The 16,516-nt window shown below is 36.0% G+C and overlaps 2 protein-coding genes across 2 annotated transcripts; both read right to left on the bottom strand.

Moving 5' to 3' along the window:
* Positions 1 to 3,527: 3,527 nt before the first annotated feature.
* On the bottom strand, positions 3,528 to 5,684 carry LOC145055462 (uncharacterized). The gene has a single exon (XM_079003801.1). The coding sequence runs from the start codon at positions 5,682 to 5,684 to the stop codon at positions 3,528 to 3,530; it is 2,157 nt and encodes a 718-aa protein (XP_078859927.1).
* Positions 5,685 to 14,216: 8,532 nt separating this feature from the next.
* On the bottom strand, positions 14,217 to 16,285 carry LOC145089160 (uncharacterized). The gene is made up of 2 exons (XM_079027641.1): positions 16,154 to 16,285; positions 14,217 to 16,068 (listed from the first exon to the last, which is right to left on the bottom strand). The coding sequence occupies exon 2, from the start codon at positions 15,983 to 15,985 to the stop codon at positions 14,360 to 14,362; it is 1,626 nt and encodes a 541-aa protein (XP_078883767.1). The 5' UTR covers positions 15,986 to 16,068; positions 16,154 to 16,285; the 3' UTR covers positions 14,217 to 14,359.
* Between the last annotated feature and the right edge of the window lie 231 nt (positions 16,286 to 16,516).

The following is a 16,516-nucleotide window of genomic DNA, read 5'->3' as shown; positions in this document are numbered from 1 at the left end:
TATTACGTCCACTCCATACAATGGGAATGGACATGTCCCTTTTGGAAACGGTAATATTCTCAGTATATCTATATCTTGAATTGGTAATGCATATCTTACAAAAGATATCTACTATAATAAATAAAGATCTTTTTGCTACATGTCACATTCTCATTCATTTTGCCACATGTAAATTTGTGGTAATTTTAAATTAATTTTTATTCCACATGTCATTTTATGAGTTTTCCATTTTATTAAATTCCACATAATATTAAATGTAATAATAAATGTTTATCAATTTCATTAATGAACTTTCCTTTTAATTTCAAAATTACCAAGTTAAAGTTTTATTAATTTTTTTTATTTATTTATCTAAATTATTTCTTTAAATTTAAATGAAAAAAAAACACTTTGATTTTTATAATTCAATATTTTTTTTTTCATTTTTCTTATAAATTCAAACTTCTTAAATGTTTAGAATTTTATATTTAATTTTTATTTTAAATAAACTCATATAATACATGGGTCTCACACCTAGTTAATCTAACAAATGTTCTTGTGGTTTCAAAACTTACCAAGAATTTTCTTTCCATAAGTAAATTAACATATGATTCTCCTGTTGATGTATTGTTCTCTAATCATAAATTTTCAATTAAGAAACGACTCACGAAAAAGGTGCTAGCAAATGGAAGGGTTGATAATGGGCTCTATGTGCTTGAGCATGGTCATAAAGCTTTGGTTGCTCAACTAAAGTCAAATAGGCTGCATGCATCCTAGGAGCTCTGGCATAGTCGTGTAGACATGTTTTGTTTTCTACTTTTTCCTTGTCACAAAAACATGTTAATTTGTTTGTATTTCCCTTTTACCTAAACCCGGTGTTTGCTCATCTTGTGAGATTTCTAAAAGTCATAAGCTTCCATTTCTTTTAAATAAAAAATGATCTTTGCATGTGTTGGATATGATACATTGTGATCAATGTGGTCCTACACCTGTTTCATCTATAGATGGTTATATGTATCATGTTATTTTTGTTGATGATTTCTCCTGTTTTATTTGGTTCTATCCCTTGAAGCACAAATTTGACATTTCCATAGTTCTTAAAACCTTTTTGGCAATTGTTCAAACTCAATATTCATGCAAGGTTAAGGTTTTTCAAAGTGATGGTGGCACTGAATTCTTAAATAAACAAGTCAAATCTTTTTGCTAAAAATGATACTCATCATCGTATCTCATGCCCTTATACACCTGAACAAAATGGGCGTGTTGAACGTAACATCGTACTGAAAATGGGTTGCTATGTTATTTACTACAGGTGCATTGTCGTCCTTATGGGTTGATGCTTTTAGTTATGGTGTATACATTATTAATCGGCTTCCATTGCATGTGCTAGAGAACAAGTCACCATTCGAGCTTCTCTCTAAAACTCAGAAAAATTTTCACGTGTTTCGTAACTTTGGATGTGGAGTATCTCCTTATTTAAGGAACAATTCAAATCATAAACTTGCTCCACGTAGCATCCCTTGTGTTTTCCTCGGGTATAGCACCTATATAAAGGTTATCGGTGTCTTCATATGACTACTTCTAAGATCTACACCACTCAGCATGCTAAGTTTGATGAGACTCTATTTCTGTTAAGTGGTGACGTTATGATATTAGCTTGTTTCTATCAAATTTTGAAGAAGCAAGTGCACCACTGTCGGCCCAATCAAATCCCAGTGATGTACCCATCCATCCCCACGTTGCTCCCCCACGAGCCCAAGTTCATGCCATTTGTGTTTTGATTCCGACAAATTTGTTCAAAGATCTGTTCAACACTTGTTGAAAATGTGCCTCCAGCGGACTCCAAACCCGTCTCTGCTGCCCCTTTTGCTCCAGACTCTCCTCCCCCTGTTGTCTCGACACACCCCATGATTACACGAGGTAAGGCTGAAATCTCCAAGCCTTGTTATTTCATAGATTTCACAGCTCTCACATCAAGTGCTTCACAAACGGTCTTATTATCTCATAAAGATCTAAATGGCTTCAAATCAGCCGCCAAACATTCCAGATGGATTGACGCCATGAACACTGAAGTACAAGCTCTTCCAAAATGAAACATGGGACTTGGTTCCTAGACCAGCTACATCCAACATTGTTGGAGCCAAATGGGTCTTTCGAACGAAGTATCGGTCTGATAGTTCTATAGATCAATACAAGCATGCTTAGTCGCCCAAGGCTTCACTCAGATACCGAGTCTCGACTACTCTCATATCTTTAGCCCAATTGTGAAAGCTTCCACTGTGCGTATCATCCTTTCTCTTGCAGTTCATCTAAACAGGAGTTTAAAAAACACTTTATGGTTTGAAACAAGCTGCAAGAGCTTGGTTTCAACACCTTAATTAGTTCCTTTCTAATCAAAGTTGGTTTTACTTGCAGTCATGCAGACCCTTCCTTGTTCATGTTTAAAAGGGCTCCTACATTTTTTTTCTTCTTGTTTATGCCGATGACATAATTTTAACAGGAATAGGCGTTTATTGCTAGATTACATCAGGAATTCGCTAGTAAGGACCTGGGAAAACTCAACTATTTCTTGGGATTGGAGGTTGTTTACACTACTAATGGGTTGTATCTTACTCAATCTGAATATGCTTTAAATATTCTATCCAAAGCTGGTTTATTGGATGCAAAACTAATTTATACTCCACTTGCTACCTCAAAGGCACCAACTAGTCATGGTGACCTGTTTCATCACCAAACTCTCCATCGTTCTTTGGTTGGTGCTTTGAAATACCTCACCATCACTCGTCCTGATCTATCCTACGCAGTAGATCAAATTAGTCGGTTATTGCATGCATCTACAACAACTCATTTCCAGGTAGTCAAGCGTATTCATCGATATGTGAAAGGAACCTTATCCTTTGGTCTTCATTACCAAAGATCTTCAACTATTCCTCTTGTTGCCTACTCGGATGTTGACCAGGCACGTTGTATCGAGACACGACGCTCAACCTATGGTTATTCTATCTTTCTTAGTGGTAATATTGTTTCATGGATTGCCAAGAAGTAACCTACTATGTCTCGTTCTAGTTGTGAATTAGAATATTGGGCTATGGCGAACACGACTTTTGAAATCATTTGGATGACTCGTCTCTTACGAGTGCTTCTCATTCCAATATCTCCTATGCCATGTCTATATTCTGACAAGAAGAGTGCAATTTTTCTTAGTCAGAATCATGTTTCCTATAACGTTCCAAACACATTGAGCATTTTAAATCCAAGCTATGTGTTGGTCCACCACCTGCTAGCTTGACGTGGGGTATTAACGATAAGATTGAATAAACAAGATTGAGTCTACCTGCTGCTAGTTGATAGGAATATTATTGTTGTATTCAAATTAACCTTATCATGTACTATTGTCTTCATTATAAGTATCAATACACTGAACACTCCATATTCATTAGAGATTAATAATAATCACTCTTCTAACAAGTACCACACTAGTGATGAGCTTATTCTAGATATGCTAAACCATAAGAATGATTGGTAGATTTCGAACATATACATACTAGTCAAATAACAGTTACTACGAAAGATTCATTAGAACTTGAAGAAGCTGGTTGAATCCTTGCTGAACCGTTGGGTATCTGACTCTTAGATAATGCATGCCATTTATCAATGTACCCCATTGACTCCATGTCTAAGTTGGGAAGTTGGCGCTTTTTAAGCATTTTCAGGATCTTTTTGGATCTACCAAGAAGCTGAGCTGCAGTTCTGATGTTATCTTCCCTTTTCTCTATTGCATCATCATGACACTTCATGGTTATGACACGTGGCATGTTGGTAAAGCAAGCACATAGCAGATCTGCGATTATGGTTGATATCAACTCAAAAAGCTCTTCATCTGTTGGCCATTTCTTTTGCTCATTGCAGAGAAGCAATATGGTTTGGCTGATCCTGTACATAGAACTTGCAGCAAGGAACTTACAGAGTGAGTGATCCAGAGTTACATTTTTCCTTGCCTTGAACTGTATCACAATACTTACTGCTTCATCACCCAAACATTCAAGAATTTTCTGTGATGTTTCTCCTTTACGAGCCTTCTTTTGAAGATCAATTTGTAGCCACTTGCAGTATACTTCAACATCCGTCCACACATGTCTAGCTGCTTTTCTTGCCTTTACCAACTCACCATTTGTATTGAGGCTTTCTTCGATATGTCTTACAAATTGGAGCCCTTCCCTCATGCTGTCAAGCAAACCCTTGATTTGGCCATTTGCAATGTTGGGAAGAGCAAGTGCAATGGCAGTTAATGTCACTGCTACTAGGCTCCAGCAATTCTGTATTTCTTCTGGATGTAAAGGTGGAACTTGGTCATTGTCGAATTCTACTACTCCATTGAATCCAGTAGATTTCTCGAAAAGCTTCATAAGATTCCTTGGCTCTTTCTTTTCAGACTCTTGAAGAAGTCGAGTTATAGAGTTGAGTGCATTTCGTAATAATCTCTTTGAAAGCTTCGCATCCTGTTCGATTTGCAGGACGTAATCGGTATATTCTTCCATATCAGATATCACATTGCTATTAGATGGACTTGGTTCTTCCTTGAACCACTTCAAGGAAGACTTGGCGAAGTGGTAACAATAAGAGAATAAGATCAGAAAAGATATGGGAATGAGACATATTGTCTTACATATAACCACGACCATTATCTGAAGCACTATACAAAAGTTCAAAATTATATTTCTGATGTTGCGGAAAACTTTCTTGCTATGGCGGCCTGGAATATATGAAGGGACATGGCTGTGTTTCCAATGCTGAAGCCTTTGAATCCAATGCTTCTCAACATGGAACACATTTAGATGGTGCATGCTCCATTTCATGGAGAGGTTGAAGTGACTGGTGGCAGTCAAACATCTGACAATAGGTGCTATACTACCAACTAATGTCCCAGTTAGTTGCAAGTAAACAATTAATTTGATCGACCACTTATAATCCGATACATCATTCTGAATATCTGATCTAAAAAAAAGCAAAATAATGAATGGAATGTAAGAAAAGAGTGAGCATAGAACCCCAAAAGTAGAAGACACTGGTGAACAAGCAATTGCAAATTGGGGGTTACCACTCTCTGCCATCATCCAATACTTTTTAACCTTATGTTTGATTTCCTTGTAGGAGAAGTTTATCTGTTCATGATTAGAAGCCAAACTGTGCAATTCCTTGTACCGTTGTTGTAAAACTCTTCTAGATGCTGAAACTGTCAAGGCTACTGAAATTGGCCATGGAATCAAAAGAACCAATAAAATGAACAATGCTGCCACAGTCACCGAAGCACTAAAAAATTGGATCCACATATTTACATTAATGGTGTATAAGAGGATACACAAAGCCACCGTATTCAGCAGAAGTTCCTTGTCATTCATAAGCCCTAAAGATGGGAGAAAGTTGGCTAACATGGTGAACAAGAAAATGATGCTGACACTCTTTGCTAGAATCTCCTGAAAGTCATCAGACATGTCGGCGCTCAGATCCACTGGTAGCTTTGTTGATATTGCTATCAGTGTAACGGAAGCAGAATTGATAGTGAAAAATCTGCATGGAAACCAGAGCTTCCGTTGTCGAAAGCCTCGGTAGACATCGGCTGCCATTGCTAGAGTGCAAACCAGAGATGCTGCACAAATATACAATCCCACCCAAGGCATGGCTTCTTCTGGAGATGTCCATGTCATCTTGCTAGACCAGCGAAAATGAAGTGTTAACTTGATCTAGTAAATACAAGAGCTAATTGATGCTTCATATATATACATAGGAGTTTAAGAAAGATTTTTATTTGATCAAGGAGAATATGGATCAAACATAGTAGTGAGAAGCTAGAAAGATATTGTTAGTTATTTATTTCCAGGAACTTGTGGTTAGGAATTCTATTTCCATTTTATCATGTTTGTGTGATTTTCGTTCGTTCTCTATGGCTTGACAGTGTACTTTTGTCTGTATCCAGATTCCAGGATATGTATCCAAGGATGAAATCTCTTGTTAAGAAAATAATCCAAGAAATTGATGGACGTTAATAAGACGTATAACAAAACCTTGCTCCATATTTTGCATCACCGCATCCTTTAATTGATACAGCGAGTTTTAAAATATAGTATATATATTGTTATCTCATAATGCTATAATGATATAGAGTGTACTCTTTATTATAAAGTTATCTCTGTTTATTTTTTAAGAGTAAATTACATTTTTGGTCGTTTTTTCCCGTTTTGGTCCCAAAAGAAATTGGGTTGCAATTTTGGTCCTTGTGTTGATGCTACATAACAATTTTATATTTGGTCCTGGGTCGTTTAGGTTAACAACTAGTTAATTAAATTTACAAAATGTCCGCTTTACCCTTAATTTGTCCTTTTATTATTATTTTCTCTTTTGTTATTATTATCCAGTAAATTTTACGGTTAGTCCTTGTAGTTTTAAATTATTCCTTCAATCGGCCCTTATGAAATTTTTCCATACACGAATGGTCCTTAACTTTGGATTTTAGAACACCACCTGCCCGACTAACTCTATTGACAAATGCTGTTAGAAATTTGTGAAATGACGAAAATACCATTTTGTAATTCTTTATATTTGTGAAATTGTTTGAATTCAAGGGTGATATTTTGCGTGTTTTGTGTTATCGAAATGATGATTCGGCTTTGAAGTTTCTTACGAAAACATGTAATTTACCTAAGAAAATATGATGACTTGTTCGTGAAAGAATGCTTAGTTTGTGTACACTTGATCTTTGAGTGTTAATCTAAGTTCTTTGGATCTTATTATTGGTATGTTAAACAGTAGTTTGGATTTTTTTTATTTATTGTTCCTGTTTAGCTTCACAAATGACATAAAAATTAATTTTCATATGGTTTTTGAGACAGCAATGAGTGTCTTTGTTGTCCACAAAAAATGTAGTAACTTAAATTTAGCTGTTACAACTTTTAACTATGTTTAAAGAAATTCATCATTCACATTAAGTATAAACGGCAATTCTTGTTTTAAGAAAGAAATATAAGAAAAGGATGAGAGGTTGAGAAACCTGAAATTCCATTAATAATATTGGTAACAAGTACCACACTAGCTAGTGATGAGTTAATTCTTGGTATATTTCGAACATACACATACTAGTCAAACAATAGTTATTACGAAAGATTCATTACAACTTGAAGAAGCTGGTTGAATCCTAGCTGAAGCATTGTGTATTTTACTCTTTGGTAATGCATGCCACTTATCAATGTACCCCATTGACTCCATGTCTAAGTTGGGAAGTTGGCGTTTTTTAAGCAATTTCAGGATCTTTTTGGATCTACCAAGAAGCTGAGCTGCAATTCGGATGCTGTCTTCCCTTTTCTCTATTGCATTATCATGACACTTCATAGTTATGGCACATGGTATGTTGGTAAAGCAAGCACATAGCAGATCTGCGATAATAGTTGTTATAGACTCAAAAATTTCATCATCTGTTGGCCAACTTTCTTGCTCATTGCAGTGGAGCAGTATGGTTTGGCTGATCCTGTACATAGAAATTGCAGAAATGAACTCACAATGTGAGTGATACAAACTTACATTTTTCCTTGTCTTGAACTGTATCACACAATTTTTGCTGCTTCATCACCCAACCATTGAAGAATCTCCTTTGATGTTTTTCCTTTATGAGCTTTCTTTTGAAGATCAATTTGTAGCCACTTGCACTATATTTCAACGTCTGTCCACACATGTCTAGCTGCTTCTCTTGCCTTTACCAACTCTTCATTTGCATTGAGGCTTTCTTCGATTTGTCTTACAAATTGGAGACCTTTTTTCATACCGGAAAGTAACCCCTTGACATGGCAGTTGCAATATTCGGAAGCGCAAGAGCAATGGCTGTTAATGTTAGAGTGACTATATGGTGAACAAGAAAATGGTGCTGAAAAACTTTGCTACAATATCATGATTGTCAACAGACATGTCGGAGCTCAGTGTAATGGAAACATAATTGATGGTAAAAAATCTGCATGGAAACCAGAGCTTCCATTGTCGAAAGCCTTGGATGACATCGGCTGCCATTGCTAGAGTGCAAACCAAAGATGCTATGCAAATATACATTCCCTCCCATGGCATGGCATGTTCTGCACGAGATTCCAATGTCATCTTGTTAGACTATAAAAAATGAAGAGTTAACTTGATCTAGCAATATAAGAGCTAACTGATGCTTGATATATATCCATATATAGGAGTTCAAGAAAAACTTTTATTTCATTTAATCAAGGAGAATATCGATGAAACAAACTAGTGAGAAGCTAGAAATATATTTCCAGGAATATGTGGTCAAAGTCTCAAAGACTTCGCAATGGCTTGACAGTTTAATTATTCATGTATCCAGCAATAGCATAATGTATATAGGGCTTGACTCAAAGTAAACGCCTAATGTTCCTAAAGCTTTGACCCAAAGTAAACGCATTAATTTCGAATGGATGAAATCTCTGGTTAAGACAATGATCCAACTGCCAATGTGGGACTAGTCTGCTAGAGGTGGACGCCTCTTAGCCACAGGTCTTGGGTTCAAATCCAGGCTTAGACGAATTTACTAATTTGGTGAATTTAACATCTAACAACTAATTGGCCGTTCATAAAAAAAAAAAAAAAAAAAAAACAATGTTCCAACTAAATGAAACCTTGCTACATTGCGCACCCTTTGAATCAGCCAGTTTTACAATATATTTATTTTTATCTAATAAGCAATGCTATAAATGATATAGACTTTAGAGTAAAATACATTTTTGGCCCCTGTGGTTTGCACAGATTTATCACTCTTTGTCCTTAGTATTGGGATTTGATTATAGATGGTCCCTATTTCACTGTTTGGTATCTCTTTGTTAACACTGTGAAAAAACTATAGTACCTTCGGACTATAGTTATAAATTACAGTACTACTTGTCTCTTATGAGTTTGAAGAAAACAGGGAAGAGGGGTTAAGAAAATGCCGGCTGCTTCTTACTCGTTCTTTATCCCTGCTTCCTTTATAGCCATCTTCAACCATCATCATCGATTTTTCTTTAAAATCGCTATGGACAGTCATCATCATTGATTTTTTCTTTGGAATCGATTTATAATGAGATTTTCAGGGGTTAGGGTTTGACCAGGCATTTGGCATGACCGGAATTCGATTGGCGTAGCTCTTCCGTAAGCAAACTCGGATTTCATAGTAATTGTAATATTTTAAGATTTTGTTTATCAGAAACCGAGGGAATTAGAGTTTCAGTTCTTAATGAAATCTGATAGAATTGTGAATTGTTTATCATTTTCAATATGTTCAATTGTTATTGTATTGATTCATGAAAATGTAGAGTACGAGCGTATCGTTTCCTCTTTTGCTAAGGCCAACCGGTGTACTTGGCATTGGCATGAGCCTTCTCGTGGTTGAGCTGGACCACGATCACGACCGTGCACACTCTCCCGGCCGGTCGTGGTCGTGGTGAACCGTTCTCCAGACGATGAAACCAAACGCCAATAGGGCTCAAGTACTTCCTTGACCATTTGACTAGCCGTTGAATGGCCAAATTTTTTAAAAAATTGTTTTTTTTTTTTAAATAAAAATTTTATATACCATTTTCACCTATAAATACTCAATTCTAAACCTTATTTTTATACACCATTCTTTTCTTACTCTATACACAAAACACACACAACATTTTCACAACCAAAACCATGGATCCCAACCAAAACACCCCTCCAAACCATAGAAATCGCAAACCCAATAACACTTTTGCGTTAGACACAACCCCTTATCAATTCCCGACCATGGAATCACCTCAATGTGGTTTTGTCAATTTGCTTCAAACCGGTTCTCATATCCAACAAAAAACACTTTGCCAACAACAATATCAAACTTTCCTGGCCTTCAAACAATATCAAGCTTTCCAACAATTCCATCAACAACATCATAACCTCCTCATTCTCCGGATTTTGTTTCGGAAACTCAACCTTCACTGCCACCTCAACCTAAAAAGAAAAAAGAAAAAAAAACAGTTCGACCCAACACCACCCAAGAAAGAGTCCGATGGACAAAAGAGGAAGAAGAAGAAATGCTAGCGAAGGCATGGATTTCGGCTTCCCAACACCCAATCAAATGCTATAATCAACCGTTCGATTGTTTTTGGGAGAAAGTTTGTACGGCGTTTTACGAGCTAACGGGAAGCAAAAGCTGAAATCCTGATCAAATTAGCTCGAAGTGGCGCGATAATCGAATAAAAAGCACCAAATTTGGGGGAATTTACAACCACCTGCTAAACATACGAGAAGCGGGGAAAACGATTTTGATGTCTTCAAGGCGGCTTTTGACCAATTTGAAAATATAACGCCAACACGCAAGGCTTTTACATATGTGAAACCTTGGCTAAAGTTGAAAGATACTCCAAAATGGAAAGAGCAAACGCAAGGAAGTTCAAAATCTTCCGGTTCAAAGCGTTCAAGAAACCCCGACGGAACGCCTCAACAATCGGATGGGCGAACACATTTTGACATCAACGATGATCCATTCAATCTTGAAGATGATCAACCTCTTCGTCGACCTGCTGGAAGAAGTAAAGCACAAAAAAGCAGTATCAACGGCTTCGGGTCTAGTGTTATGGATCAATTTGGAGAGAAATTAATTTGATCATTATGTGCACATTTAAAAAACGAAGGCGGAGAGTTGAGTCAGGTAGAACAAAAAATGATAGAAACACAATCGGTGATTCAAACAAAAACCGATATTAATATCTTGAAACCAAAGTGGATGACCATGAACACGAAGATTTGGAGCTATTTCTCGCGATGAAGGAGTTTGTTCGAGTCCGATGTAGGAATAGATGATAGTTTTTTTTGGTTAAGCTTGGTAATTTTAGGTTTTTTTATTTTTAATGTTATTTTTCTTTTTTTATTTTAATTAATGTAATTTTTATTTTTTTAATTAATGTAATTTTTATTTTTAATGTTGTTTTTATTTTATTTTTATTTTAATAAATGTAACTTGGTATTTTAAATTAATGAAAATTATTATTTAAAAAAATTATATGACTTTTAATTTATGTATTTTTCATTTAATTAAAAAATTAGGTAGAGTGGTATGTTTAGTGGTAGACATCTCATGGTTAGTGGTCGAGAATGTAGTGATAACGTGACACCCACTACTATAGTGGTTAATGGTGGTATAACAGATCGTGTAATCTAGATAATGCAAGACATTACTTGACGACAATGTCTCGCCTCAAGTTTTTGGAGTCGTGGCAAGCCACGTTGTCTGTAAGGCAGCAAATTCGTATATAATTAATAATTCTCTATATATTTTCTATTATTATTAATTTTATATACATATGTGAGTTAAGACTACATTTTATTAAATTCAGCAGCAAATACAAATTCTGGAGCCATAACAGCCTTTTCAGAAACTTGCTTTTATCAAGTCTTTTTCTAACAATCTTTATACTTTATGATAGAGACTTTTTTGGTCATGATTTTAGCTGTTTTTTCAAGTTTATCCGTTTATCTTTTAGAGTAAATTATATTTTTGGTCCGTGGGCTTAGCTATTTTTTTTCGGTTTTGGACCCAAAAGTAATTTTGTTGCAATTTTGCTCCTTATTTAGATGCTTCGTAACGATTTTGGATTTGGTCCCCGGTCATTAAGGTTAACAGCTAGTTAGATTTTGGATTTACAAAATGATCATTTTACCCTCAATTTATCTTTTTATTATTCTTTTGTCTTTTGTTATTATTATAGACTAAATTTCATGGTTGGTCCTCATGGTTTAAAATCATTCCTTCAAAGGGCCCTTACTTTGGATTTTACTTTGGATTGACTAGGGCTTGTTGGAGTAATTAAGGAGACATGAAATACACTATGTATCCGAGAGTCTTTGTGATTATAACAACTAGTGACCTGGAATGTTGTTATAATTGGGAATTTTGGTAAAGAGCGATTTCTAACTTTCTATTATGAGTAAAACTTAAAGTGTCATTAGATTGGATTTCAGATAGAAAAATATTGCATGTCGAGTTTGAATTTTGTGTTTCTAAAATATTTTATAATCATGCCTCTGTTCACGTTTATCCCAAATAAATAATTTGACATTTTTTGAGGGTCTCGGTCCTTGTTTTGATGCTTCATAACGATTTTGGATTTGGTCCGGGGTCATTAAGGTTAACAGCCAGTCAGTTAAATTTACAGAATAAGCATATTAACTTTAATTTGTCTTTTTATTACTATTTTGTTTTTTGTTTTTGTTACAGACTAAATTTCACGATTGGTGCTTGTGATTTAAAATTATTCCTTAAAACCGCCCTTATGAAAGTTTTCCATGCACAAACGGTTAACTTCGGATTTTAGAAGATCACCTGTCCGACTAACTCTGTCAACAAATTCTTTAGATATTTGTGAAATGACGAAAATACCATTTGTTTTAATGTATTTTAATTATTTTATATTCGGAAATGATGAAAATACCATTTATTTTAATTTGTTGTAGTATTTTATGTGCCCACTTACCCTCCTTCACCTGCACTTGAAACTAGACTTGGTAAACGTGTCGTGTCGTGTCGGGTTCGTGTCGTGTCAAGACATTAAACGGGTTGAGAGTATTTGACCCTAACCCGACCCCTTTAATTATCGTGTCATGTCGTGTCAACCCGTTTATTTTCATGTCGATTTCGTGTCGGGTTTCGGGTTATGGTTTAAACCTTATAAATATGTTGTGTCATGTCGGGTTGAAACATTTTAAATGTTGAAAAGTAAGAGTTATGGAGGGGAAAAAAATGAACAATGAAATGCTAGAGTTGGGAGGTGGAAAGCAAAAAAAAAGTATACTCTCTCCGTCCCATATTTATTGTCCATTTTTGACTTTTAAAGTTTTTATTTTTCAACTTTGACCTTAAGCATTTTTATTTGTGTAATAAATTAATCGATAAAACTCATAACAATGAAAAGATATTTAAAATACAATCTATTCATACATTTTGCATTAAGTGTTATATATCAAAAACAAAAACATTTAAGGTCAAATTTGAAAAATAAAGACTTCAAAAGTCAAAATTAGACAATAAATATGGGACGGAGGTAGTTATAACTTTAGAAAGCAAATTGAAAATAGTTAGAGTTGGGAAGCAAATGAGATAGGTAATGAGTAGGAGTAAGATTAAGTCACTTTGAAAGTTTGAATTTTACTTTGAATTTTTGAGTTTGGGCCACTACAAATGTATAATATTTAAAATATTTATAAAAATATGAAACTTATATATATATATATATATATATATATATATATATATATATATATATATATATATATATAAGTAAACGTGTCATCTTCGAGTTGAAAGTTTTGACCCTAACCCTACCCGTTTAATTATCGTATCGTGTCGTGTCAAACTGTGTACATAAACGGGTCAAAATCTCTGACCCTAACCCGCTAACTTCGTGTCGGGTTGTCGTGTCGTGTCAGATTTTGCCAGGTCTATTTGAAACCCACCCGTCAACCTTCATCACACCCAGTGTTCTAAAAGGCACGCCATGGCGCGCGCCAAGGCGCGTCATGGCGTGAGGCGTGATTTCGCCGTTACGAAAAGCTTCATAACGTTGCTGTTAGGCGTAACGCGTGGCAAGGCGTGATATGGCGCGCCATGGCGCGTTATGGCGCGTGTTTTTTCGTTTGAGACAGTTTTTTTCTCTTTGTTATGTCTTTTCAAACCGGAGATATAAGTATTGTGGTTTTTGTTAACTTTTTGTTATTAGTTATTGATTTAACACTTCTAAAAAGTAGTTATATTTAATATAAATTTATATTTATGTGGTAATATAATTTTAAATTAATACAAAATCGTCGCCTTACATCACGCCTTGAAAAACGCCGTGGCTCGCCATGGCTCGTTAAGCTTGAGGTTTGGCCTTGCCGCCACGCCACGCCTCACACCATTTAGAACCTTGATCACACCTTCACCTTTCACTCTCACTTTTCTGATAACTTCCTGCATGCAACCACTCCTTCCGCAACAAATCCCTCGGGACAAAAGTGATTGCTAAGGTGTATCAATCCCTGTGTATTCCATTAGGTATCGATCCAAATATATGCAAGAGCCCTATCACTATTTTCGGATACTATCTTCACAATAAATGTACCATATATCTTCAATATTAATGCCTATCTATTAAACCAAAATATGCACAAATCCATCATTCACATTAGGTATAAACGGCAATTCTAGTTTTAAGAAAGAAATATATGAAAAGGATGAGAGGCTGAGAAACCTTAAATTCCAATAATACTTACTAAATTTGTAACAAGTACCACATTAGTGATGAGCTTATTCTAGATATGCTAAATCATATGAAGGCCTGGCAGATTTCGAACATATACATACTAGTCAAATAATAGTTACTACCAAAGATTCATTAGAACTTGAAGAAGCTGAATGAATCTTGGTCGAAGAACAACCATTGTATATCTCAGTCTTTGGTATTGCATGCCACTTATCAATGTACCCCATCGATTCCAAGTCTAAGTTGGGAAGTTGGCGTGCTTTGAGAATTTTCAAGATTTTTTTGGATCTACCAAGAAGCTGAGCTGCAGTTCTGATGTTATCTTCCCTTTTCTCTATCGCGTCATCATGACAGTTCATGGTTATGACACGTGGCAAGTTGGTAAAGCAAGCACATAGCAGATCTGCGATTATGGTAGATATAAACTCAAACAGTTCCTCATCTGTTGGCCAATTTTCTTGCTCATTGCAGTGAAGCAGTATGGATTGACTAATTCTGTACATTGAACTCGCAGCAGTGAACTTACAAAGTGAGTCATCCAGACTTACATTTTTCCTTGCCTTGAACTGTATAACAAATTTTACTGCTTCATCACCAAGCCATTGAAGAATCTCCTCTGACGTTTTTCCATGACGGGCCTTCTTTTGAAGATCAAATTGTAGCCACCTGCAATATAGTTCAACATCCATCCACACATGTCTAGCTGATTTTCTTGTCTTCACCAAATCACCATTTGTATTGAGGCTTTCTTCAATATATCTTACAATTTGGAGGCCTTCCCTCATGCAGTCAAGCAATCCCTGGATGTGGCTGTTTGCAATGTTAGGAAGAGAAAGCGCAATGGCTGTTAATGTTACTGTTACTAGGCTCCAGCAGTTCTGGATTTCTTCTGGATGTAAAGGTGGAACTCGATCGCTGTCGAACTCTATTACTCCATTGAATCCTGTAGATTTCTCAAGAAGCTTCATAAGATTCCTCGGCTCTTTACCTTCAGACTCGTGAAGAAGTCGAGTTATAGAGTTGAGCGCATTTCGTAATATTCTCTTTGAAAGCTTCGCATCCTGTTCGATTTGCAAGACGTAACCAGTATATTCTTCCATATCGGATATCACATTGCTATTAGATGCATTTAGTTCTTCCTTGAACCAGTTCAAGGAAAACTTGGCAAAGCGGTAACAATAAGAGAATAAGATCAGAAAAGATATGGGAACGAGACATATTGTTTTACATATAACTACAATCGTTATCTGAAGTGCTATACATAAATTCAAAATCATATTTCGGATATTATGGAAAACCTTTTTGGAATATCGGCCTGGGATATACATAGGAACAGAGCTGCTTTTCCACAGCTGAAGCCATTGTATCCAATGCTTCTCGACTCTGAATACGTTTAGATGGTGAATGCTCCATTTCATGGAAAGGTTGAAATGACTGGTGGCAGTCAAACATCTGAAAATTGGGGCTATACTACCTACTATTGTTCCTATTAACTGTAAGATAATAATCACATCGATTGACCACTTATAATCAGATTTATCATTCTGTGGCTCATCTGATATATCAGAAAGAAAAAAAGTAAGTAAACTTAATGCAAGGCTTGCGCATAAAACCCCAAAAGCAGAAGAAACCGGTGAACAAGCAATTCCAAATTGGGGGTTACCAGTTTCTGCCATCATCCAATACTTTTTAACATAACAAATGAGTCGCTTGTTGGAGAAGTTCTTCATCTCTTGATGATTAGAAGCCAAACTGTGCAACTCCTTGTAACGTTGTTGTAAAACTCTTCTGGATGCTGAAACTGTCAAGGCTACTGAAATTGGCCACGGAATTAAAAGAATCAATAAAAGGATTGCTGTCCCGATTCTCAAACTTATAATTTGGATCCACATATTTACATTAATGGTGTATATGAGGATACACAAGGCCACGGTGTTCAGCAAAAGTTCCTTGTCATTCATAAGCCCTAGAGATGGGAGAACGTTGGCTAACATGGTGACCAAGAAAGCAACGCTGATTAACTTTGCCACCTGCACAAGACTGTCAGATATGTCGGTGCTCAGATCCACTGGTATCTTCGTTGATATTGTTATCAGTGTAATGGAAGTAGAGTTGATGGTGAAAAATCTGCATGGAAACCAGAGCTTCCGTTGTCGAAAGCCTCGGAAGAGATCGGCTGCCATTGCTAGAGTGCAAATCAGTGATGCTAAGGCAATATACAATCCCACCCATGGCATGGCATCTGCAGGTGTCAATATCAT

This window comes from Lactuca serriola, chromosome 1 (genome assembly GCF_051521515.1).
Source record: "Lactuca serriola cultivar US96UC23 chromosome 1, Lser_US96UC23_V15, whole genome shotgun sequence".
In the NCBI taxonomy this organism is placed as follows: Eukaryota; Viridiplantae; Streptophyta; class Magnoliopsida; order Asterales; family Asteraceae; genus Lactuca; species Lactuca serriola.
The sequence above is the reverse complement of the archived record's forward strand: the minus strand, read 5'-3'. Positions and strand labels throughout refer to the sequence as shown.